The 24,073-nt window shown below is 45.0% G+C and overlaps 1 protein-coding gene across 6 annotated transcripts in view; it reads right to left on the reverse strand.

The window, feature by feature from the left end:
* USP32 (ubiquitin specific peptidase 32) overlaps positions 1-24,073 on the reverse strand; it is a 122,664-nt gene that overhangs the window by 57,215 nt on the left and 41,376 nt on the right. For all 6 annotated transcript variants that reach the window (XM_083479737.1, XM_083479734.1, XM_083479736.1 and 3 more), the window contains exons 3-5: positions 12,829-12,934; positions 11,753-11,871; positions 3,675-3,834 (exon numbers count right to left, since the gene is read on the reverse strand). In XM_083479737.1, coding sequence (XP_083335863.1) covers positions 3,675-3,834; positions 11,753-11,871; positions 12,829-12,934 — 385 coding nt within the window. The remainder of the gene's footprint in view (positions 1-3,674; positions 3,835-11,752; positions 11,872-12,828; positions 12,935-24,073) is intronic.

The following is a 24,073-nucleotide window of genomic DNA, read 5'->3' on the forward strand; positions in this document are numbered from 1 at the left end:
AGGTGCCTACTAACTGGAAGGCTGAGAGCTCAACCAGCTTGGCTCCAAGCCCTGCTGCTGCTCTCTAGGAGAAGCCTTTTTATGTTAACACTCAAGCCATCCACTGCCTTTGGGCCAACGTTCTGTCCATACCCCCCACGCTATAATCTCAAGGCATCCCGGCTTGTTTTGGTTTTCTGTCACTGCTCAATTTGCCTTGTGCCTCTTGTAAGGTGACGTTTTTTAATGACCTTCACAACCACAAGGGAAATCAGCGGAGGTATAATAGATAAGCAAAGCAAGGATGGGGGGAGACTCTGCCTCGTCACTCCTCTTTGCAGCCTTAAGCCCCTCGTGACCTTAGATAAGAAACTCTCGCAGCAGCTTTGGGGGGGGGGGCTAGAAACAGTTGCTTAGCAACCAGCTTATGCCATTCACAAAACAGGCCATGATAAATATCTGGGGGTCATTTTTTAGCTCTTCCCCAGTTTTTGCTTTAAAAAAGGACACCAGACCAAGGGCAGTCAACTTCTGCATTTTCAGGGGTCGTTCTGTTCCCCAGGTAATGACTTGGAGAGAGCGACAGGATATATTGTCACAGAAGCTGAGAACCCTGCCGACAGATGAGGTATATCATAAAGCTGGAACCACATCATTGTCAGACCATTGGCCAGATTTGGCCAGCATGGTAGTCAAACTGGTGTCCTCAGATCATCTCCATCACAGCCAGCATGGACAATGGTCAGGGATGATGGGAGTTGTAGTCTAACAAGAGATGGAGGGCACTTCATTGGCTACCCTAACTGGCAACAGCTCTCCAGCGTTTCAGAGTGGGAGCCTTCCCCAGTTCTGCCTGGAGATACCATCTCAGTACTGTCATGAGACAGTAATCTAATGAAAGGTTGATGAACTAAGGATACTTGAAGAATATCTTCATGAATTGTGATACATAATGACTTCATCTGCCCTAACCAGTGCTGCTCAGAGTCATCTGTCGATTGAAACCTGGTTAGCCACTCCTAGAATGTTCTTTATTAGACATTCCATTTCTTGCTTACCTTTCACCACAAGGTCCCAGGGCAGGTAACAGCAATTTAAAGAACACAATATCAAAGTCATTGTACAGCTCAAAACGCAGATCAAAATACAGTGAAAGATGTCAACCGAAAATATATTCCTAAATGCATATTCTGAGGGAATATGCATTTAAACATGAACTTTCATGAAAATCCTTAAGAAAATTCGCAGATTAATGCAAAAATGTGATGGAATGGCTTTCTGGTAAACTCGTGGAAAGGTGGCACAGAGTTGTATACAACATTAGTCTTGTTCAGAGTAGACCCCTGAAATTAATGGGTATGTCTAACACTAGTCCACTGAATTCACCAGGTCCACTCTAAATAGAAATTACATCAAATATAACCCCAATAGGCGGGGATGGCCAGCCTGCTGTGAAAGACACAATCAATGGTACTGAAGATGAGAGTAAAGCTTTTAGGCATTCTTGATGCAAACTCGAATAGGCTCATATGGAGGTCAAACAGCTATTTCAAGGGGTTGAGAGCCTGTCCTTCATTTGCTCATCTCTCACATCAGCAAACTGCAAAAACTAAACTGATTCTAAATTAAAAACACATCAATTCCCAAAAAATGGGCATAGAAAAGATGAGAACCTAAGAATGTGAGCCAGCCACCTAGGAATTATTTGTTTCCTCATTTCCTTGGCCTCATAAATTCCAAAACAAATCGCTCTGTTTCACAGCACTTACAATTCTTGCTGAAACAGCCAGCACAGACTGTAAATCCCACGGCAAATACAGATATTTCAGAAAGCTATAAAAGTGCTCCTGGCTTTTACCAGCAGTGCCTCCAAAAGTGCCTCCAACAGTGCAAACCCAAAATAATCAGTTTTCCAATGTTCTCTTCTAAAATAAAAATGGAAGGCTCTTGCCTTCTTCTAACAAGACAATTAAGCATCAAAATTGTGGGCCTGGGAAGCTAAAAATGTCAGCATGTGTGAACAAGAAAACTTGGAAGTCTCAAGTGACTGTATTAAAATTAAGGGATGGGGTAGAAGAATCATAATTGGATTTATTTAGTATCTACTAGTATCTACCAAGAAGCTCCACAGGATGATGCATTGCTTGCTTGCCCTGTGTATCTTCAGGAGAAGAAAAGGCTAAGGAGTAAACCCTACATAAATCCTCAGTGGAGTCCCTACGATGCCTTGGATGGCGCCTTGTACGCCTCTTTCCAGCAACTCCTGCAGCCAAGCTGGTGCCAAATGTCTTGCTCCAACTTCCTTTGAACCACATCAGCAAGGCCAAAAGGGGGGTCTTGTTGTCTGAGAAGCCCAGAACCTCCATACACACTGCCTAGTCTTGCGCCCTGAGGAGGTCACTTTGGTGCAGCTAACGCAGCGGTTTGACTTCACCCTCAGAGGCACATTCCGTTGTCTCTCGACAGACAGATGCCAACAATGTATATGCCCTGTGTGAAGGAGATCTATGAAGCCCGGTGTTTTGAGTCAAGCTGAACATATCTACTGGAGGGAGGGGGACCCACACATGATGACTCCTCTTTAATGAAGCACCATACTAAGAGGAAGTGTAGAAGCAAGTGGGGAAAAACATAAAGATGATCAGCTATTCCAAATATTGTTTTCTTCTTCAGTCACTGGACTGGCAACAATCAGCCAGTGGGAAGCTGGGAATATCCCCTTCCAAAATACCAAGACATCTGCCAATCAGTATGATGAGCCTATGTGGTGTGGCAGAAGTTAGAACATCAGACTAGAACTAGGCAGGCCCAAGTTCAAATCACCCACTCAGCCATGAAACTTGCTGGGAGATTCTGAGCCAGTTACACTCCCTCTCCCTCCCTCTCTCTCTCTCTCTTGCCTCCCTCACAGGGTTGTTGCGAGAATACCAAGGGGGTGAAGAATCAGGTACACTTCCTTGAACTCCTTGGTGGAAAGGCAGGAACTAAATAAATAATATAAATGAGGTGACAATATGTGCCAGTATGAAAGCAAGCTGCCTCAATTCTTCCTACATTATTGGATGTCATATGACAGGGGTAGGGAACCTGCGGGCTTCCAGATGTTGCTGGACTACAACTCCCATCACCACTGGCCATGCTGGCTGCAGCTGATGGGAACCAGAGTCTTAATGACATCCAGAGGGCTGCCAATTCCCCATCCCTATCCCAGGGCAACACATGACACCCCATTAAGTCAACACAGAAGTTATCAACCCAAACCAGGGGTCGTAGGCTTGGGATCCCATTTCCTAAAGGATTGACTGGACGCCTCTGAGAAATTGATTTCCCCAACGCAACTGAACATACCATTTTGAGAATTAGCAAAATATAACAAGCCTATGATGGGGAACCTGTGGCCCTTTAGATGTTGTTGGACTATAGCTCCCAGCAACCATAGTCAGCATGGCCAATGACTAAGTATGATGGGAGCTGGAGTCCAGTAGCCTCTGTAAGGCTACAGGTTTCCACTCAACTGGTCCAGGCAACTGTAGAAGGCTGCCACAGTAACTAAGCTGATGTGCAAGAAAAAAGGATGTGTTTCTTGAACAATCCCCAAGGAGAACCTGCAGAGGCACAATGTCAGTAAAATCAGGGCGGAGTCTACAAAAGATAACAGGAAGTAAGGCAATTCCTTGAGAACAAGTGTTACTTACAGTGTGTGACTCCAGCAAGGGTCTGATAAAAAGTCGGGGTGTCGCTGTCATCCGTAAGTGTGACATACACTCCCCCTGAGAGCAGCCAGCGGGAAAACGTGAAGGCCTCTTTATTTTGCCACAGCCAGGTTTTGAATTTCTCAAAGTTTACCTTTTCACCCTGTAAAAAATAAAAAAGCAGAGGGGGGGGGGAGGATGAGTTGAGCAAAGCAGTTTGTATTTGCTAATGAACTCAGTTGTTTGCCGCTGTTGGTACACTGTAGTACAGCCTACAGGGAAAGAAGTCCTTAGTTCAGACCCAACAGATGGCCATAAGCAACGCTTTCTCAGCCGCAACCTACCTTGCAGGGCTGTTGTAGTGAGAACTGAGATATAAGTTAGGTGAAGGCACCTGCACACTCAAGAGTGTGACACACAGGAAGTGAGTTGCTGGGAAAGTCAGGTGGTTGTCTACTTAGGGCCAAACTACATGTTATGTTCACACTTTTCACAAAGTGCTTAGAATTGGCCACTTTTAAAGAAAAAACGGATGTGGAGTCCCAATTCTGACTGTACCCCCAATCTGAACCAGGACACCAGAACAGTTGCCTACTGAACTATGAGCCCAAATTCCAAAAAAAAACGTTAAGCTGGCCCTTAGCTTACTTCCTGGCAGCGCAGCAGCAGCAGCAAGGGAGGAGCAAAACAATTTCCGCAACATGCACTAGCACACTGGATGTTTACCTTTAAACCGTAGTTTATTTCAGCTATGGTTTAAAGTGGTGTAAGAACCAGGTAATTTCCTTTTCTCAAAATAATTTAGTAGCAGACAGCTGCAAACACAGAATCACCCACACAAGCAGCAAACGCCTATTCTTCTTTGGTAAAAGGTACCAAAGGAACTAAAATATCACAACCAATCTGCATTGAATGGATGCCATTCAAAAGCCCACCAAATCCTGTTATAAACAAAGAGGGGTTAAATTTACCAAATGGCCCAAGGATTCAGATCTTAGCATTTCCAGTTTTCCCCACTCTCAGCTACCTAGTCCCACAGGCTGCCCCAACGCCCATGACATCAGAGCAGCTAAGCCAATGGCAACTAGAGAGGTGTTAAGGAGGCAACTGCAAGCCAGAAGACGAGGAAGATGATGTGAGGGAAATGAAAGGCAACAAACCCGCTATACTAACTACCAGGCCCTTCAGCTACTTGTATTATAATATTAAAAATAATTTTCTCAAGCACTCTGCTTGGTGTGTGGAGTGGGAGAAATCCGCTAGGGCCTCTCTCATTAATATAGAGAGCAGCTTTGGCGGGCTGTTCTCCTCCCTCCCCACCAGTTCATTATAATGCATGTGTGGCAGCAAACTGCCTGATTCAAAAAACAGGAACAAAAAAACCCAAAAAAACCCTCACAGCTACTTCTCCAACACATCAGGTAGCTTGCTTTTCAAACACAAGGCCTGCTACTACATTCAAAGCAACAAAAAGATCAGAGATTACAGTTAAGAAGGGCTGCGTTTTGTTTTGTTTTAACCCTTTGCCACAAAAAGGTCAGATACTGCCTCAAACATGCTTATCAGTAGCACACAGCTTGGTAAGAAGCAATATAGCCCACACGTGGCTCTCTCCAATGTGATTATCATGACAAAGTCTTTCGGGCACTTTTCTGCAGAAATAATTTTACTATTAAGAAGTATGCTTTTTTCCCCGGGGGTGGGGGAGAGGAGGGGATGCATATTGATTGAGGAAATATTTCATTTCACAGATGTTGGACGGATCTTAATAAGTTATCCTCCCAACTTAATGGAATGGCAGGGAATCGTTTCATGGCCAATCTTAAAAAAAAGAGGTTCAGCAAGCAGGTTTTATGTTGCTTTGGGGGGGGGAGTGTCCCACACTGGGAGCCCCTAACCTGAAAGAGGCAATGCATGCAAACTGAGGATTCTCTTAGGCAGCATCTGATCTTATTGAATAGTCCTTGTTGAGTGGAAATGATAGTGCTGCCTGGGGTACTAGATGGTCCCTTTACTGGTCTTTGCAAAAGCCGGACCTTGACACCCCTGATTTCAGAAACCACCTGTCACTTCCCCAGAAGGGAAATTTCAGCCTGGTACAAGCGTTAAGCATACGGGGGGGGGGGGTTGGTTTCCAAGTCACCATTATCAGAGCATCTCAGTGGCCCAAGCCTGGTTAGTTATTGTGTGTGAAGTGGGTGTACTAAAACGTGACAGCCCTCTTCAGGAGCAGAAGGGAACAGCTATGTGCAAGAACTTAGCTCTGCAATTGGCAAGTAGTATGAAGCCTCTGGATTGGACAGGCTTGGTATCAATACCCAATGCCAAGCCTTTTGCCCTTGCCTGGCAGACAGGTTCCCAGTTCCAGCACCCCAAAACACCAGGCCAACTCCATGCCTAGAGCCAACCACTGCCTGGCCCCATCAGCCACATGTAGGATGCAGTCCTAACCACTGGGGAGGGCCTCCAAGGACCCAAAATGTTTTATATACATTTCCTGGCTACAGTTCTTACAACAAGGTAGCTAGCCTTTTTTTGCCATTACCTCCTAGCTAACCGTCCAGAGGCCACATGCCACAGCAAGCGTGGACAAATAAGTGTGGCCACCCACATTCCTGCACATCAGATGAAGCACATACTGCACAGGAGAAAAAGAAAGGTGATTTTGACTGTTCATCACCTCCTCCCTGCTAGAGCAGAGAGGACTTCATCAAATCAGGCTGCGCTGGACCATAGTCATCTGAACGCAAGTATCTCTGCCTCACCATTTTCTTTCCATGTATCACCAGCTACTAATCAGCATGGAATGGACCACTTCCCATGTAACTCCAAGGAGAATTCTCAGCCTAGCTGGGAGAAAGGAGCGAACAAACAGCCCCTCACACTTGCTCAACCACATGATGCAAAAAAAAAAATATTTTTAAAGATTATTTTTTTTAAATCTGCCATCACACATGACATCATTTGAGAAAAGGAGGAAAAATACAAATGTTTGCCATAGGTGGCTCTGGGCTGGGCTGCAAAGAGAAACAAACCTCTTTTTTTTGCAGGAAATAATAATCACACCCCCTCAAGCAGCCTTGAAGATGCAACCATGTCTGTTCCCATTTGAAGAAACAAACCCCAACTGCAGGAGCAATAAAATGTCGAAGCCCTCCAGTGTGTGGCAGGTTGCATGTCCTCCTGAGATTAACAGGCTACCAAAATCCAGCAGAGAAGGTTACTGCCGTCTATTTTCATTTCAAAAGGAAGATTCACAGAGGACATTGCTGTAGGACAGAAGGGAAGCCTGCATATTTTAAGAGAGACCCCTTTGCCTTGTGCACAATCTTCACAGAAGCTGAACTGAGCCAAAACGTTGAGCCTCCATTTCGTTGAACAGGGGCTGCTACCGATTCTGTACTGAAGCAACCCAAATTCCTCTACATTTAATCAGGCAGCCAGAATTATGCAAAGTTGCACTGTTTGCCCATAGCACAGTTGAGATCTGGTACGGAGGGGAAGACTGGCAGGCACAGGCGAGATCTGGTGGTCAGCGACTGATTACAGGTAGGGCGTTAACATGTTTGCTATACAAAAGCTGGATTCCCATTCTTCTTCTTGCAGGCAGCTGTAAACTAATTTGGAGGGTGAAGTGTGTTTACAGTCTCATCTTTTGCTCATCTTTTGTAGTGAGGTGGGGACTGAGTTGGATCCAGTCCTTTATACATTTTAGGAGTGACTGTTTTAGATTTTTTTTTTAAAAAATCGTTTTTGAAACTTGTTTCTAAATGTTTGCTTCTGTAAGTCACTCTAAGTCACTTTTGTGAAAAAAGTGGTGAATACAATTAGTAATATTAATACCACCACGTAAGAGGAGTTTGCTGGATCAGGCCAAAGGGTGCTATTTTGGACAGCATGGCCTTGTATACTAACAGAATTCTTCTTGGACTGGACTCATTTGATGGGTTTCTACCCAGGATGGGTGGTAACTTTCCCCTGCAGGCTTTGGCTTGGTCACACTTGGACTTTCTGGAGTTTGCTCCTTCCTCTGCAAAGCAGGGCCAGCACGGCTCTAACCCACAGAATGAGAATTTACTTTTAAACACATCAAGCACAGGAGATGAGAAGTCTCTTGTATATCCTCCACTCCTCTGCAATTCCAACAAAGTCTGCTCACTATCCACAAAACAAAAGGAAGAAAGAGCCACACCTGAATTTAAAAGGTACAGGGCTCATTCTCTGGGCTGCTACCATGCAACCCAGCCAGCAGCCACCTCATCTACCGTGTGCCAGCTCACACTGCTTTCAGCATAATGACCTAGACCAGGGGTCGGCAAGGTTTACCTCACCTGGGCCACGGAGATCGCTCTGGGGGCTGGATCACATCTGCACATGTGCAGGTGTGATTTCTGGTGCCGCGGACGTGAGTCCCCGCTCTGCGCAGCATCAGTTTAGCGCAGCGCACGGGGACTCGCCGAGCGGGCAGCTCAGTGTGGGGGGGCTCATGGGCCATTTAAACGACCCCCGTGGGCTGCTTGTGGCCCACAGGCCACAGGTTGCCGACCCCTGACCTAGACGGCTAAGACTGACCTGTTGGGGACTGGAGTATTGATAAACCTGCCCACTAGGTGGGGAACTGTGCAAGACTGCCAAAGATCAATGGAAGGAAAACACTGGGGGGAAGCCAGGGCACCGAAGCCACCTATGGCGCATTAGCTCAATGGTAGAGCATCTGCTTCACATGCAGAAGGTTTGAGGTTCAATCCCCGGCTTCTCCAAGTAGGACTGGGAATGTCCCCCAGGAGACCTGCTTCTAGCCCAGAGCTGACAATACTGAGCTAGCTAGGCCCATGGTCTGACTCAGTATAAGGCAGCTTCCTAAAGTTTTTATAATTATTATAATTATAATTTATTTTATAATTATTTCCAATTATTTTCACCACACACACAACCAAACAACCAAACATGAAAGCTAGCTGCTGAATCCCAAGCTAGGGAGTGGACCCCAAGCTTCACAGGCTTGCTTAAGAGTTTGCCATTTGTTATCAGAAACCTGCCTGCATGAATTGAGTAGCTTGTGAACTCTTGATGGGCTTGCAAACCTACAAGCCATGCACACCAAACCTTTGGTAAATAAGTGCTCTCTGCCTGAACCTTGAATTAATGGAGCTTGGACATTACCCTTTATTGACTTGCTTAGCAGTACTATTTTCAAAGATATTTCTTTGCTGAACAGTTAACCTCTTAGCAGGGCTGAAGTTCAAATATTCCGATTTTTGCTTTGTCAGAAATTAATCTGCCTTGCCTATGCGTTATGTGGTGAACTCCTGCCAGCCCTTTGCAAGAGGAAAGGCTGATGCAAAAGACAACTGGCTTTTTTCTAGCTTCATCAACATGGCTGGCGGAAGACCTGGGGAATGCGCAGAACAGGGGTATTGGGTGCAGAGTGAGATTCTCAGCTTTGTTATTCTTAGTAGCCATAGTACTGTCAGAGTATCTAGCTCTCAAGGTTACAAAGTCATGCTTGAAAACAATTATTGTTATTTATTTGATTTGATTTCTTTCCTGCCCTTTTCCATAAGGTCCCAGGGTGGGCTACAACAATTTAAAATTCAATACTAAAATAGCTTAAAACAAATTAGAATCACAAGACAAGGGTGGGTCCTGAAAATGCATGTCTTGGGTGTCAGGGGCCGTGGTAAAGAGGTGTGCCTTCAGCATAGGAGGGAAACTATATAATGAAGGTGCCAGACACACCTCTGTGGCGAGGGAATTCTACAACCTGGCGACTGCTACAGAGGATGCCCCCCCCCACAAGGGCACTACCACCCAAACTTCCAAGGGCGGTGGAACTGCCAAAGGTGGACCCTCTGCTTATCTTAACACCTGATAGGGTCTGAAGAGCAATTCTTTGTGAAGACTCAGAACTCAGACAAAGTGCTGTACGGTCGTACCTTGGGAGTTGAACAGAATCCATGGCTTCTGATTGGCTGCAGGAGCTTCCAATCGGAAGCCCCGTCAGACGTTCGGCTTCCAAAAATAGTTCACAAACCGAAACAGTCACTTCCAGGTTTGTGGCATTCGGGAGCCAAAACATTCGAAAACTAAGCTGTTAAAAAAACTAAGGTATGACTGTATAAGATTTCCACTGAATGGAACGGGAAACGGTCTTTTCATGCTGCCCCTTGGCAACCAGGGGAATCAATGCACAAATGACAATCACAGCTTGAATGGAGCAGTTGTGTTAGTCTGCCATCTGCAATACGTTGAGCTGTAAGTGTAAGCGTTCCTCTCCAAATGCCTGCTCATTTCAGTGGCTAAGGCAAACAAGGATACAAAAATAAATAAATCCAACCCTACCCAGCCAGCAGGGTGGCATTAAATGCTCCTCAAAAAGCATCTCCCAACAGCTTATCAGTCTGTTGTTTTGCTTTCCAAGGGAAAGCACCGCTGATCAACTTTGAAACAAGGCATCTGATTAGATTTATGCTACCCAGGACACAACGGGCAGGTATATGACATTCTCAATCTCATTTACACAAATGCTTGCAGCAGACTCTCTCCTACTGCTTCTAGTGGAAAGAATTTTAATGAGCTGTAGCCCTTATGCCTGAGGACAGACATCAGAAGTGTGAAAGACAACACTGGAAAGGAGTTGGGGTTTTTTAATGCTGTTTTGGAGAGGTGCTTCTGAGTCCTTCGTGCTCCCATCAAGGAAGACTAGGAGTTTGGGGAGGGGTGGATCTCTCCCCCCTCCAAGGATGATGGGCGCTTTCCACATTTCGAGAGAAAGAGAACAAGAGATGGGACTTTTGGAGGTGGGATACAAATGATACAGTGCAGAAGACCCAGCCTTGGCCACATTCACACCCTGCATTTGTTAAGGGTCTTGAGAGTTGTGAGAAATCCCCTATCCCCCTCATTTATCCTAAATAGAACCCAATAAGGCAGACATGTATGTAAAAAATGATCCCACTGAGATCCCATGATGAAATTTTGCAGGTAGCGCCTAGAAATGTTTAATAATCAATACATTTTTTGGAATTTTTAAATCATATTATTTTTAATCACTTTTAAAATTTTTGTAATTTAAATTTAAAATTTAAAGTAAGTCCATCATGTGACATGTCATATTAAAGCCAGTGAAGTTCTGAAGAGATTGGTGTTGTTGTTAGTTTTGAAGTATCTAACTTCTGGGCTGAGCTGTTAAGGTTTTTGTGTAGTCCAGCAAGGCCAAAATTGTAAATTTCAAACCCTCATAACTCACAAACGGGATGAGATAAAAAATTAACATTTTAGATTTAAACTTAGTTTTGATCATTCAACAAGTGTACAAGTGTACAAAATATTAAGAAAATTGGATGATGTGAAATAAAAAGGTTGGATCACTTGATGTGGAATGACAGAGTTTATGAGTTTCTGAAGAAGTGTGCATGCACACGAAAGCTCATACCAAGAACTAACTTAGTTGGTCTTTAAGGTGCTACTGGAAGGAATTTTTTTATTTTGACTATGGCAGACCAACACGGCTACCTATCTGTAACCAGAGTTTATGAGGTCACTGAAGCAGGAGAAAAGGCAATGCTTGAAAGCATGAATAGGGAATTGTTGACACTCTGGATGACGTTGGACTCCAACTCCCATCAGCCCCAGCTAGCATGGCCAGTGATCCGGGGTGATGGGGACTGTTGTCCAGCGACACCTTGAAGGCCACAAGTTCCCCACCCCTGGGTTTAAAGCAGCAACCTGGTGCCCTGCAGATGGCTTGGACTACAACTCCCAGAACCCCTCCAGCCAGCAAAGAGATGGCTGGCTTGAAGAACCAGACACATGACTGCCTCCCTGCAATAGCCAGGGCTAGCTTATTCATTTCAGCAACCTCAGGTGCAACCTGACACCTGCACAGCACCTTGCAGAGACGAATCCTATCAAGTCTGCAATCTCCTACTACAAGGGTGTGGAACTGGATCTGGTCAGTAGACCTGATCCTGATTCTGTAAATCACTGCAAGCTACTTCCGACAGGAGGTCAGGGCTCCACACTTTCACCCTCATCCTCAGGTTATCCGGTAAAAGGAGATAAGGCACTGCAGGAAATACCTCCGAGAAGCATTTCTTGAGGCTTTCCGGGACTTTCCCATCGACCACATGAAGCATCCTTTCCATCTCTTCACGGACGACATAGCTCCCGGATTCATTTGAAAACAGGCTGAAAATGTCTAAGCAAAAAACCAACAACAGAATAATTAAACATTCAAGTCACACCGGTGCAACAGAGCTGGCAATACCAATTAACTTGCACAGCTTTCTGAACAGGGCTGATTTTTTACTTTTCTACACTCATAAAAAGGGCTTTGCTAATCAGTTATGTTATTGGGATCAACAAGGATGCCAGTTTAAATTGGAGCTGATAATATTTATATACAAAACATGAAATTACATCTGCAGGAACAGTACCTGGAGCCTATAATGATTCTAATATTTTAATTTGTTACTGTTACTTGCCTTTGTATTTTTTATACTAAAGGTTTTATACCTCTACACACACACACACACACACACACACACACACACACACAATTTACAGCTGAATGCAAATATAACATTCCAACTGAAATATTTTGATTCTTCTGCAGAGAGTGGGAGATGCTAAGTGGAAAGTCTCAAGTTTCTTTCATAGAATGCCTCCGCCTCACTCTAATGGTCTAACCCTCCTGACTAAACATTAGATTCCCATTTAAAGTGAAGGGAGGGAAATGCAACCTGATACAGTGGAACCTCTACTTAGGATCATAATCCATTCCGGAGGCCCATCTGCTGGGCGAAACTGGACGCTAGTAGAGGCGCCATTGTGCACGTGCGCATTCGGCGGCAGAGCACTTCTGCGCATGCACAGACGGCAGCAGCCGCTTGTGCGCATGCGTGGATGGCAAAAAACGCTTCCACGCATGCACAAATTGCTGCAAACCTGGGTTTGCCACGGTCGCAACTTGGAACGTCCGCGAGAAAGGGCGGGTGTAAGTCGAGGTTCCACTGTATGTCCAAGGTTATGGATTGTGGGGGAAGTGTCTGATTCACACCCCCACCCCAAATATTAGGCTTATATCCTGCCTTTCTTGCAAGTAGCTCAAGTGCACAGTGAACCCCCCAAAAAACCAGACAGTGCCACTACTTACATTTTGCTTTCTCTTCATCTCTGCCCCTCGTTAGCAGGACTAAGCCTACTATCAGATTGTTGAAATGTAGTCCTTTGGACGTGCCACCGAAAGAGCAATATATGACCTGAAAGTTACAGAAAGAAAGTGAGAAAACTTTACTCTTTATGCTTTCATGCAGACAAGATTCTAATCCTTTCGCTTGGCCACCGTAGCACAAAACTCCCGAACTAAATGCTTTCCCGAATCTGTCTATCTAGACTGGAATCTTGTTTCCAGCTGTAGTCAGCCAGAAATTCTTAGTTGCTCACAAGCAGGACCTGGAAGCAATTGCCTCTCCATTTCAACCCAGAGTCTGGAATGAAGGAATATTTATTCATTTAGAATATGTTATACCATGCAACCCCACCTAAAGTCTTCAGACAATAAAACTAAAAACAAAACAATAAAAAGTAATTCAACTGCTAACAACAGTTTTCATAAAAACAACAGCAGTGCAAACATTGGGACCAAAAAGTAATGAACATCTCCAAAGAGGTAATAGGTGTGTTAAAAGCCTGGACATGTAAGGCGATCTCGACCTGGCATCGCAGGCTTTAAACCTATTAACACCTGGGTGTAAAAGTAGACAAAGATTGCAGTGTGAAACTCAAACCTGCCTCTATACAAAGTGGTCCCATAGGCAAACATGCACGACTAAACCCAACCTACAAAAATCAAATGCCTTTGCAATAAGGGAATCTCCAAGTCACCCACACCCCATACATTATCCTGGGCTTCTAGCCACTGCCAGAAGTCAACATTTACACCAAGCCCCATCAACAGAGCTGACCAGCACAACCATCAGCCCCTAGCCCAAAGCCAAACGACACATGGTTTCAATAGGTGGTTTAGAGCCCCACATATATTATTCTCCCAACTGTGCATCTTAGGTTGAGTAGGAACAGGACTTATATGCGGATGGTTGGCAGGACTATGACACAGAAAGAACTCTCCAGTGGCTGCTAGTTAACATTTCCCACTGTAAGTGACTGGATTGCAAGTGATTTAAGTCCCTGGTATGAACATTGCATCTGATATGAACTCACATATCAGCCTTTGGCTGCCTCCTTAGCCTCCTTCCCTCCCTCCCCTCATCTGTAATGTGGGTGGCAGAGCTACTGACTTTCAAGGCAGGTAAAGTGGTTCTGAGTACTTTAAAGCAATGTTAAGCACTATTATTACGAGTGAAAACTTCCCATCCACTCTAAAAACAAGTGTTAAAGCCTTGCTTATCTATTTATAGCCAGCACAGGGAACCTTTGCCCCTCCAGATGTTGCTGAGCTACAACTCCCTTCAGCTCCAGCAAGCATGGCTGCATTATCAGCACTGAAGTGACCTCCCCAGGGCACAAGCCCAGGCAGCGTGTATGGAGGTCCTGGGCTGCCCAGACAATGTCCCCGCTCTCGGCCTCGCTGATGTGTTCCAGAGGACAGCAGAGCCATACATTGGGCACCTGCTTAGTTGCAGGAGTTGCTGGAAGGAGGCGTTTAAGGCACCACCCAGCCATCTTAGGGACTCCACTCCAAATTTGTGTAAAGTTTACTCCTTAGACTTTTCTTCTCCCAAATATGTCTTGCAAGCAGTGGAGGTTTAGGATCAGTGTTTTTCATCTCCTAGATGGGCTACCTTCCCAGGCTGATGGGCCCCATCTGCCCCTACTTACCTATACAGTGGTACCTCGGGTTACAAATGCTTCAGGTTACAGATGCTTCAGATTACTGACTCTGCTAACCCAGAAATAGTACCTCGGGTTAAGAACTTTGCTTCACGATGAGAACAGAAATCACGTGGCGGCAGCGGGAGACCCCATTAGCTAAAGTGGTACCTCAGGTTAAGAACAGTTTCAGGTTAAGAACAGACCTCCAGAACGAATTAAGTTCTTAACCCGAGGAACCATGTGCAGAAACCGCCTTCTTAACTGTTGGACCTAGTATTGTTCTCATCCACTCAATCCACCAGAGCCTGTCTTCACATACAGGGGAAGTCCCTAACTCACTGAGGGTTTGAGACTTATTGGCTCCCCTCACCTAGTTTAGTCGGCCAACCAAAGCTGTTCCCAGGATGTGGCTGTTGTCACATGCTGACAGCTTCTAGGAGACACGAGTGAGAGCTAAGCGCAGGATGGGGAACAAACTACCCCAGAATGAGCACAATGTGTCCCTCAGAAGAGAGGGCCAAAGGTTCCCCACCACTAATTGATAGGAAACACAAGGAAGCTGGCCAGTTTCTATTTTCTGGGGTGGGGAGCCCTGTGGTCCTCCAGATGTTGGTGGACTACAACTCCCATCATCCCTGACCATTGGCTATGCTGGCTAAGGCTGCTGTGAGTTTTGAGTTCAACGACATCAGGAGGACCACAGCTGACCTACACCAAGCCTGTAAGTGCGTCAGCTACTCTGGGAGGGAATGAACATTCATACTTAAGTCACCAGTGGCATGGCCATTCTGTCACCTCCCTCTCAAGCCTCACGGGCCTACAAACCTGTTCCAACACATTTGTCCTCAGACACGCACAGTATATCATATTACTTATTAGCTACCCTTCAGGTTGCAGCACTAGGTGATTATTTATAGGTCCGATAGGCATGCGAGAAGTCATCATAGGACAAATCTCCCCCTGCTTCTAAAATAACTCAGCCTGTCTTGCTTCTCCAAGAACCAGAGGTGGAGCATTTTCAAGGTGCATAAATATCAGGCACTCCTAGTGCCTGGGGTTTTATTTACAGCTGATTTTAAAAGGCTTCTCCCTAAACAATTGATGCCAGCTCTCCTAAAGTTTGGACACTGGCACATAGAAAGCCACAACCTCTTCTTCTAGCCCAAGCAATCATATCACAAGCACTCTCCTCCAGTTTTCTAGAGGTAAACTGGAGGTGACTAGGCAGAGCAGAGGTGACTCCCTGAAAGGGAGTGGAGCTCTCCTCCTCCTGTCAGGTTGTCTGTCTGTCACTAATCATCAAAGCTGGCATGCTTGGGCACATGCACTATTAACAGGCTAATAATGTTCACTGACTTTATTTGCAAGGCCAACTTAAAGACTTCAATACCATTCCAAATAAGTCACATGTACAGAAGGCTCCCCATACCTGTAGTGGCTACTGGTTCCAAACAAGCACTACAGGAACCTGGAGGCAGAGAGTGACCTTTCAATTTTTGTCCTGCTCTAGGCTCCCAAACAAGGAGAGTTCCATGGAAACTGGCATGCACACACCCTTCCAAGCAGGGTCCTTTTTTACTGCGAGAGACAAAGGCCATAATTGATGCTCCTATTAGTACCCTATCTTGTTCCTGTTGACAATAGCTGAATTCCCCTGCTCTGTGCCCTCCAGTTTGCAAGCCCCGGCTAGTGGCAGGCATTATGAGGTCTCTGAATTGCTCAGGTTTGGTGTAAATCGGGGCTGGAGAACCTGGGACCCTCCAGATCTTGCTGGGACTCGAACCTCCTTTAGCTCCAGCCAGCATGGCCAATAAACAGGGACCATGTTTAACCCAGAACCTTAAGAGACATTGGATCAAAGAGATTACTATTCTGGGCACATCTCTTCTGAAGGCAGGTAACTCTACAAAATTGGGAATGAATAAATGAGCCAAGTTTGTTGCCATCCAGATTCTCATCACTGGTGTTTCTTTTCTGAAGTTTCCATTCCGAGAAGGCTGAAAGTCTTAAAAAATGTTCAGCCCCCCATTATGCTGGAAATTTCATCCGTGGAAGATAAGAAACAAAAACACAGCAGGTTGCAGCCATTTTATCCACTCACATTACCTGGCTATTAAACAAGGTTGACTTTCTGAAAACACAGCAGGGCCTCAAATGGAAGAAAGGGCCTGTTTTGAGCAAGGAAGCTCAGCCCTGAGAGTGTATTTCAGGTCCTTTTATTGTAAAGCAGCACCTGGTTCTCAGAAAACACTGCAAGGAGCCAAGGGACTATTTTCCTGGGCTTGGTAAATGCTCAGCTTCAAAACAGCTTCTGCCACCTTCAGAGAGAAACCCACTGCATAGCTTTAAGCATATATGATTCAAGTCCATTAATGGCTTCATGTGCCAGCTCCTTAGATTCCAATTCTGTTAAAAATCACATTTTTGCATGCTTCAAATATGCTAAAGTTGTTTAAACCCACTAACACACTGCACAGCTCTAGTAGACAGACATCTCCAAGTTCTAGTGAAGTGGTTAAGCTGCTGGACAGTGTTTGAGGGAAACTCAGGTTGAAATCCCCACTCAGCTGCAAAGCACACAGAGTGGCCTTATGCCATCCTTAATCTAACCTCCCTAACAGAGCTGTTGTGAAGATAAAACTAGGTTTGGGGTAGGAAGGAGCCACTGATGCGCTTCTCAGAGAAATTAATATACATGTAATAGTATTAAACTGCTTTGTGTAGAGCCAGGTTATCTAACTCAGTACAGTCTGCTTCCAGCTGCAAAAGTCTATCCAAGTTATTCCTCCAACAATGCTAACTCAAGGATTTTCTAGGAATCTGTCCCATGTAAAAAAAAAACTTGGGAGATCCTTTCTCACAAGCAAAGCAACTGCACACGCCCCATGAGGCAAACCTGGAACACAGGAGTGATGATGAACAAGCAGCTTTGGCAACAACGATAAAGCAAAAGTTAACTTGAGGGCAAACTTACCTGAAGAATGGCAGCAACACAGCGGACATAGGAATAGGACAGCAACATAAAATGTATGGGACATTCCAGGCTACCACACTGACTCACAATGACCACACAAACATTCAAGGGATGATCAGGTGCCAGAAATATAATTCTCCTTAGTGCCAGTTGTGGCGAGATACTCTCACTCCCTGCTGCTCTACAAGGACTAAGATGCAAGAGATTTCCACGAGTTTCAAGACAAAACACCAGCAGGGACAGATGCTTTGATTCAGTAACCAGGCAGCATAGAGCTTCAGCTTTGATTGCCCTCTCCAGTGCTTGCCATAGGCCAGTCCCACTTTTTCAAAAACAAGACCATTCAACAGTTGTCAAATGGCCTCCTTACCTCTCCATTGTGTAGGTTCTCAGGGGCACCAGAGAGTCTCCAGAAAGTATTTCCATACAACAGCAACATAATGCACTTTACACATTTCAAGACACGTCCCTCTTCCCAAAACCTCTGCATGGGTGCAAAGTGGGGAGCAAGTCCCAGGCTTGCAGCATTCTCCCCTAGTCTTGTCATGATCCCTGATGAGGGAGAAGTACAAACTGCCCACTTCCCCATGGACCCTCCTGACTTGAGGATGTAGCTTTACCATCTTCCTCAGAGCACAAGCCCCTGCTAACACCCCCTCCACTACAGAGCACAGAGGTCAGTGCCTACAGAATCAAAAAGGGCCCCCAAAGTCAACACACCTATCTTCTCAAGGAGTAGTGTTTGAAACTCCCATTGCTCTAGGCGCATTTTGTGACAGATAATTTCATCAGCATGAGCAGTTTCTGAGCTGTGGACGAAGTACTGCACCAAAGATTTCAGATTAAAACTGCAGAATGGAAGAAAAGAAGGACCTTTTTCTGCCTCCCCACTTCCAGCTACTCTCTGAAGACTAGAGAAGAGACCCTCTTAAGGATATCAGAGGGGTGGAGCAGGGGAAGAACTAGGGCATGTGAAAAGTGAGTATTTTAGCGGCAGTTCATTCATTTTCAGCTTTGTATTGTTGTTATAAAAAAGTGTGCCTAGACATTCCATTGTTGAGCCCATAACCTAGGTTTAAGGTGCCATTTAGCTACTAGCTTTCATATTTCAGTTTCTAACACTGTCAAGGAGGTAGAGCCAACTCCCTTCCTCAGCATACATAAGCGCTCATGTGATACCGGCTCTCTACTGAGACAACATCTTTTATAGCTCAGCCAACTGGGAACTGTCCAGGGTCCTGAATTGCTCAGAGAGGCCTGCTTTGCCTTAAATTTGCCTGTCTGGAAGGGGCTTTGTGGTTCTTCCACTTTCCCTGCAAGCTATAGCAGAACAGTAGAGTTCTCCTCCCTCCCACTGCTCAAAACGCAGAATGTAAAGCATGAGCTGTCAGTTGTTGACATGCTGTCAATTTCAACCAGAACTCTGACACATCAGGAAGCACTGATCCAGCTTTGTATTAACCATTTGGCTGGCACAAAAAGCAGGAATTGTGTGCAAGTGCTCAAAGTGAGCTGGTGGAGGAGGGATGGAGTGTTTTGTCCGTTCTTTAGTCCAGCCTTTCTCAACCTGTGGGTCCCCAGATGTTGTTGAACTACAACTCCCATCGCCCCTAGCTAGCAAGGCCAGAGCTCAGGGATGATGGGAGTTGTAGTCCAACAACTGGGGACCCACAGGTTGAGAACCACTGCTTTAGTCCCAAAAGAGAAACCAAGTAGTCTGCAAGAGGATGGAAGCTTCCCACCTCTACACCAGCATTTCTGCCAGTCCACAGTGGTCTAATAAAACTCTGCAGGCTAGTGACCCTTTTGTGCACTAGCTTCCTATTTCTTGTTTCACAAAAGCCTGAATACCAGCAGTGACTCGTGTGGCACAGTACTATTGGTCTGTTGTGGTAAATAGGTTGTGTTTATTTTGTAGTTCTGTCTTATTTTGATGTCAACAAACACAGTTGTTTTTATTCACTGTTCTTTAACTATTCTATTGTTGGTGCTTACATTTGTAGCTCTATTTTGTAAGCCACCTTAGTGTAGCCAAATGGATGAACACAGGCCTCATGATCAGAAGAAGTGGACAGTTCAAGCAGGGACACTAGCAGGACAACCCAGAACGCTTCAGGTCCTGGGAATCACAAGACACTGAATCTCCAATTCCGCACCACAGCTGCTATAAGCGACCAGGTGTGCAGCTCTCTTAAAATCACCAAACCATCCTTCAGGTAAGACTACAAGACTGCCCTGCCTGCCCTAAGTAACTGCCAATATTAAGATTCAAACCAAGTTACACATGATTTACATAAAACGTTACAATTCTCCGGACCCACAGTCCAAATTCTGCTCTCAAAGCTGCAGGCACAAATCTCACCTTTGGATGCAACGATATTTACCTCACAGCCCTTTCTGTTGACAATACACTGAAAATACACTTGCTGTGTGAGGTGTGGAGAGCAGCCTGCTTTCAAAATGAAGAGTGTGGATGTTACACTTCTAAAACTGATGGAGCAGATTACTCTTCAGAATGCCCAGCTCCCTCCATGATATCTATTAAGATTTATCTGTGCCAGAGAAGAGGGGAAAAGGCTGACTCCTTCTAAACAAATCTGCTTGCACTGCAATTAAAAGTGGTTGCCATATTTACGGGAAAGGAGGAAAAGAAGCAACTGACTGTGGAGCCGAAGCACCTCCTTGAGCGGTAATTACCCAGCTGTGTGCCAGGACACCCCTGTGTGCTGCGAGGAGTTAAATTACCGACAGCTTCTGGCAGCCCCAAGTTCCCAGCCGCACAGGAGGCTGTCCGCTACGTCTCCACCCAACGCCCTGCTCATCTTCCATACTTCCAATCAGCTATTCTGACATGTTTCTATATCAATCGTGACTGGATCATTCAATCACTGTCAAGGTGCAGGCCAGGCAAAATGCCCTTCCCTGAAAAGGAGGCTGTCCATTGAATCTCTTTGTGAGTTGCTGTTCTGGCTTGGCCTCTGTCCAACAACCTCCTGCAAGGTTGGAAAAAATCCTATGCGTTAACCCCATCAGGTGCAGGGAAATCATTCAGTCACTCCTGGTGAGGCAGCATCCCTAAGAGAGTGACTCACACAAGGTGACAAACTGAAGCACAAACCAGGTAAGACAGAGGCACTGTTAGTGGGTGGGTTCCCTAGAAAGGATGGATGCCTGCTCTTGATGAGGTTACAATCCCTCTGAAGGAACAGGTACATAGCTTGGGCATACTTCCAGATACACTGCTGTCCCTTGAGGCTCAGGTGGCCTCGGTGGCACAGAGTGCCTTCCATCAGCTTCTGTTGGACAAACAGCTGTGCCCCTATCTGGACACAGATAGCCTAAATTCTGTTGTCTATGTTCGGTAACTACTAAGCTAGATTACTGCAATGCATTAATTATACATGGGGCTGACTCTAAAGCAGGTTTAGAAAATTCAGCTGGTGCATAATATGGCAGCAAGGTTGCTCACCAGGGCACGACAGTTTGAGCATATAACCTGGTTTTGACCTATAAAGCCTTAAAAAACTCAAGACCGAAATACCTCAAGGACCACCTCTCCCAATATCAACTAACCAGGAACCTGCAATCATCATTTGAGGCCCTTCTTCATGTGCCCCCCGTATGAGAGCTCCAGAGAGGGGCAATATGAGAATAGGCCTTTTCTGTGGTGGCTCCTGAAGGGACACTGTTCCATTGTCTCCCAAGATAGATGTCAACCAAACCCAAACCCTATCTGTGGAATGCTCTCCTCAGGGAGGCTCGCCTGGAGTCTTAGTAAATACCTTTAGACATCAGGTGAAAACATTCCTCTATAGCCAGGCCTTTCACTGATTAAATAATCTATGGCCTTTTAAACAGGGGGTATTATCATTCTTTGCTATTATGTTGTGCATTTCTTGATCTTAGCCAAAAGGCCGAGAAGCGATTATTATGTTGTGCATTTCTATGTTTTTATACTGAAAACCGCTGTGATCCTCAAATGAAGGGCAGTTTATCAATTTAATAAATTAATAAGCAAGGTGCTTGTCTGAGGGCAGGTAGTTCTAATTCACCTATACTCTAAAAATAAAAACATATTTTGGTGCAGAAGTGAAGTATACCTTCTAGCTGAACTCAGAAATAAAGAAATGTATTCCTGTCAACAGATATTTGGGAAAATGATGCCTTTAAAAGGATGGGGCAAACCAGTGGTGCAGTGGAACAGGGATGAAGAGGAGCTTCTTATTTCACAGCAGGGATGACATCAACATCTCCCAGAGAGCTATCTGACAATTTTCTGCATCCCAAATAAATAAGTTTCTTGGGAGATAAACCCACCAAGTAAGCAAAGCAGAAGAGGTGGGTTATATTAGCCAAGAGTCAAACCGCCAACTGGAAAGAAAATCCCTTCATTATAACCAATCAACCAAAGCAGAACAAAATAGCCATCAAGCGTTTGAGTCCACCAAAACTCTTCATCAGGCTGGATGTTAAGCAAAAAATAAAAAGGCTGGGGTGAAAAAAGTTGGCATTGGTCAAAAATTAATCTGCATTATATAACAGGGATCGGGAACCTGTGGCCCTCCAGATGTTGAATTCCAAACTCCTATTAGCCCTGGCCAGCCTGGCCAGTGGTGAGGGATGATGGGAGTTGAAGTCCAGCAACATTTAAAGGTCACAGGTTCCACACTCCTCTTGTATAGTGTTAAGAATAGGTGTGGCTATGAGTGTTGTCACAAAGCACACCTACATTTCAAAGTTTACCACCACACCAGTGGGACAAACTGCAGCCAAGCTTGACTAAGGCTCAGAAGAGGCTTGTACATATAAACATGCCTGTTGAGATCCACAGGTAAACACTGAACACAATGCTTCCTAATTTAGAGGATTAAAGGCCCCGCTTTGGTGTCTCTGTCCTCAGAGGAATGGAAGGGCGGGAGAACCTGTGGCCCTACAGCTGTTGCTGGACTGCACCTCCCATAATGCCCAATCACTAGGCATGATGGCTGGTGCGAGTTGTGGTTTCACCCGCCTTAGTGCAACAGCCCAAACAACTGGCATGAGCTCTATTCAAACACACATGATCCCCTGACTTCCAGCTTTCATTTCAGCATCCTCCGTTTCCACCTGCCTCAGTGATCTCAAGCTGAGGCAAGGCAGTGGCAAGTTATAGGAAAATGTGGCTAGTCTGGCATTTGAAAAACTCTGAAATTGGCTCCCAAAAGGAACTAAAAACTGTCACCTTGTAGTCCTTTGTGCCCAGCACTCCTGCTCCCTCTTCCGTTAAATTCCCTCATGTAAAAAACCCACCTTTCCTAGAAAGCCCCTGACTGAACACTCTTGGCCTCCATCCCAAATCCAAAATGAGTCCAAGTATATGCAATGGCAAGACCCACTGCTCTTGCCTCTCCCTTCACTAGGTTAAGTCTATGAGAGAGGGACCCGTTTTTTGCTTGTGTTACTCTATGTAGAGCCATGTATGTACACCAATTGTGCTATTTAGTAATATTTATATCAACAACCTGGGAGCTCGAAAAGTTATTCCATTCTGGGATGAAGCATGCTTCCATACACTGGATTCAAATCAGATAATATTCTGCATCAACAATCTAATATTCCAGCAATTTTTTCCCTAGTATGTAAAAATATTTATCTGTTAGCTTTCCAAGCAATAATATGGCAACATACAGAGTTTGGAGAATCTTCCCTTTTGTGTGTGCGCATTTGGCAGAAGAAAAGGTATGGTTAAGTGAGAAACAGTAAGTGCTACACTCCCTCTCCACTGCAATGAACCTAATCCTATTCTGCCATAACCATATGTACATTACCAAACTTCTCCTCCAAATAATGAGGCCTAGAAACTTGATTTGCCTTTCACGAGTCCAAAGTCTGTGCCAACTACCAGACTCAACGTTAAATTGAAGGTTACTTAGAGTCGTGTCCTGTGTTAGAGCTCTGTAGACACTCAGTATTTATTCTCCAAATCCTTATTCTTGTGCACATGTACAACAGCATCTGCAAAAGATGCAGGCAGAGTCTTATCAATAATTGCTTCTCAAGCGACAAAAAAAAATCATTAGCCCATTTCACCTGATAGAAATAGGTTGCGCCTAGTTCTGACTTCACTTAATGGGAGATGCCTAGATACCTAATCATTCATACCAGAAAAATCAATAGCTGTATATATCACAGATGGCCTCCAGGTTGAAATGGGTTTTAAAATTATATAGAACAAGCTTCTGACATTTTCTGAGCCCTTACTAGATGCTGCCTGTCCCTTCAGGTTTTTCTACCACAGCCATGAGTCCCAGTAACTTGCTTACCATTCAAACCCAGTTGCAGAGATTCTATAAATTTCAAGTTCTCTTATTGGCCTTTAATAATTTCTGAAAGTTACCCAAATATTGTGGTTGGAGCCCCCAGAAAATTTCCACAGTTGAAAAAAGGCACTTCCAGTGTTTTAATTTGGGAAATTGTTTCACGTTGCATGGACTGCATCATGTGGTTCTGGTGAAGGTCCTGGTTAACAGCTGGTTATACCAGAGGACCACTTTATCAAGGGGAATGAGGGTGGCAGCATGCGATGCTATGGAGATGGGTCATCCATGCCCCA

This window comes from Podarcis liolepis (assembly GCF_965112155.1).
Source record: "Podarcis liolepis genome assembly, chromosome: 16".
Taxonomy (NCBI): Eukaryota; Metazoa; Chordata; class Lepidosauria; order Squamata; family Lacertidae; genus Podarcis; species Podarcis liolepis.